Source organism: Cariama cristata, unplaced genomic scaffold (genome assembly GCF_000690535.1).
Source record: "Cariama cristata isolate BGI_N322 unplaced genomic scaffold, ASM69053v1 scaffold7767, whole genome shotgun sequence".
Lineage (NCBI taxonomy): Eukaryota > Metazoa > Chordata > Aves > Cariamiformes > Cariamidae > Cariama > Cariama cristata.
This window is the reverse complement of record NW_009627036.1, coordinates 7500-9591: the sequence shown is the minus strand read 5'-3', so window position 1 is coordinate 9591 and position 2092 is coordinate 7500. Positions and strand designations below refer to the sequence as shown.

At 38.1% G+C, this 2092-nt stretch overlaps 1 protein-coding gene across 1 annotated transcript in view; it reads right to left on the bottom strand.

Annotated features, from left to right (window-relative positions):
* The window catches only part of MMRN2 (multimerin 2), a gene marked incomplete at its 5' end in the record, with an annotated part of 12407 nt that overhangs the window by 4089 nt on the left and 6226 nt on the right, over positions 1-2092 (bottom strand). The window contains 2 exons of the mRNA XM_009704292.1: positions 449-622; positions 1878-1946. Of these exons, the coding sequence (XP_009702594.1) occupies positions 449-622; positions 1878-1946 (243 nt within the window). The remainder of the gene's footprint in view (positions 1-448; positions 623-1877; positions 1947-2092) is intronic.

Sequence of the window (2092 nt, the reverse complement as noted above, 5' to 3'; positions counted from 1 at the left end):
GAATAATGTTCCAGAGAAAGGTAGAATATTACATTTTTTTTACATACACTAGTCTGGTATTCTGTACATCAGAGTATATAGCATGAGTATGAAAAAAGAACAACCAAATCTAAACTCTGTATCCCCATAGAAGAGAATCAGCCATAGAAGCAGAATAGTAAGCTAACAATTTTAAGTATAAGCAACCTCTTTATTCTGTGATTAAGGCATATTCTGAAATTCCAGAAAAGTGCAAAGCAATCTGCCTTTCATCTCCTTTCCCATTTCAAGTTACTCTTGAATTTAGTTCATTCATTTGTATTGGGATTGCACCCATTTTTTTCTCTCTTTAGAAGCAACCAGCAGACCAAGGAATATCAGGGTATTTTTGTTTTCAGGTTTTCTTTTTGATCTGCGTGGTTTTACAGGGCCTATTGGCAGGCTGATAATTCTGCATCAGACCTCTCACCTGAATTGCTCTGGTTCACTTCTAACACCATGCTTGTACCGTTGTTTTCAAATATTCTCTGTAAGTCACCTAAGTTGCTGACTGCTTGATGAATATCACTTTGAAGATCATCCAGTAAAGCCTCATGATTTTGAATGACTTCCAACATTTCTCTTGAATCCACTGATGTTGACACTAATCACAAGATTGAAAAAACAAAGTCATGCAACGGAGTGCAGCGACCAGGCAACAGGTATTCCTACAAGACATCTGAGAACACCTGTATACTTTTTGCTCTGAAAATTTTGCACTGACATTCAGAGGATTTGTTGATTTATAGCACCTTAACTCACAGTTTATTTGCAAAGACTTTTCAACAGTGATGAAACCTCATTTGTTTAAATATTAACAGAAGAACTTCAGCCATGCTAGCCATGATGGCAGTAAAATGCTCTTCATTTAAAATCTCTAAGAGATAAAAATGTTCTGGAATAATAACTCCTTTCAAGCCATTGACTGAAAGGATACCAAGGTTTATCAACACAGAATAAAAGGAGAGGATGAAGGAGCAATTGAAGCGTTCCACTAAGGAATCAGAAGCATAGGGTGTAAGTGTCATAGCTGACTCTTGCTGAGGGGCCCTTTAACTGAGGTTATTCTAAATAAATGCCTGCTAATTTGAGCTGTAGATTTCAAAGTGTACACTGAGAGTTGCAGAAACTGGTATATCCCAACTGTGCCATCCATGGGACCTCTTACCCTCCAGAGTTACTTTGACCTTTAAATCTAATGTATAAACTCAAGTCATGTAGAGCAACTGCTTATTCCTTCAGTGCAGAGAACGTAATGTAAAGACTCTCTTTCGGAGCTGCAATACTACCCTAAAGCCAATTGCGAGAAGATACTTAACAGCACTGCGAGCAACACCATTTCCCATAGGCTAAGGAAAGGTCCTTCTTGGATACTTAGATTGGTAGGATAGAGTGCCTGAGATAGGAATCTACAGTGCCTCATGATAATTATCTCAAAGCTACTGAGTAGCTGCTCTAAAATAGCGTTTTGAATAGATTGTTTTTTCTGGTAGGCTTCTGAGCATGGTGTGCCTTCCTGTGAATCCACTTAGCAGAGCAAGGGGTTAAACATCTATGCCATTGAAAGATTTAATGCTCTGGACCAGCTGGCGTTCTCACTAGGTATTGCTGATGACCAGCCAGCATACAACTTTGAAACTTTTGGATGCTTTGCTGGAGCATTCATGTAGTGTTACAGCAAAAACCCTCATTTATGCCAATAAATATACTTGTATAAAAGCTTTCCCAAATAATGCTTTCACTAGAGATACTGTCCATAGCTTATCATGTTAAAATTGCAGCTAAAAAAATACATCTTTTACTTTGATCAGTGATTGAAAGGTAAAAGAATGGCAAGCAAAATAACTTTGAGCACGTACTGTGGTTTGAGAACTCCTCTTCTTTCCATCCTTCAGTTTGATTTTCTGGCACTGGAATAAAATTGGGATCTGCAATTGAGATTTAACACATCTGTGAAAATGTTCTTAGATGCAGAAGCTACTACAGTTTAGCAAGGCAACACAGGGCAATTTCATGTATAGTGAAACTGATGCAGAGACAGGCTTTTGCACTGTGGGTTTTTTTGGGAAAGAAC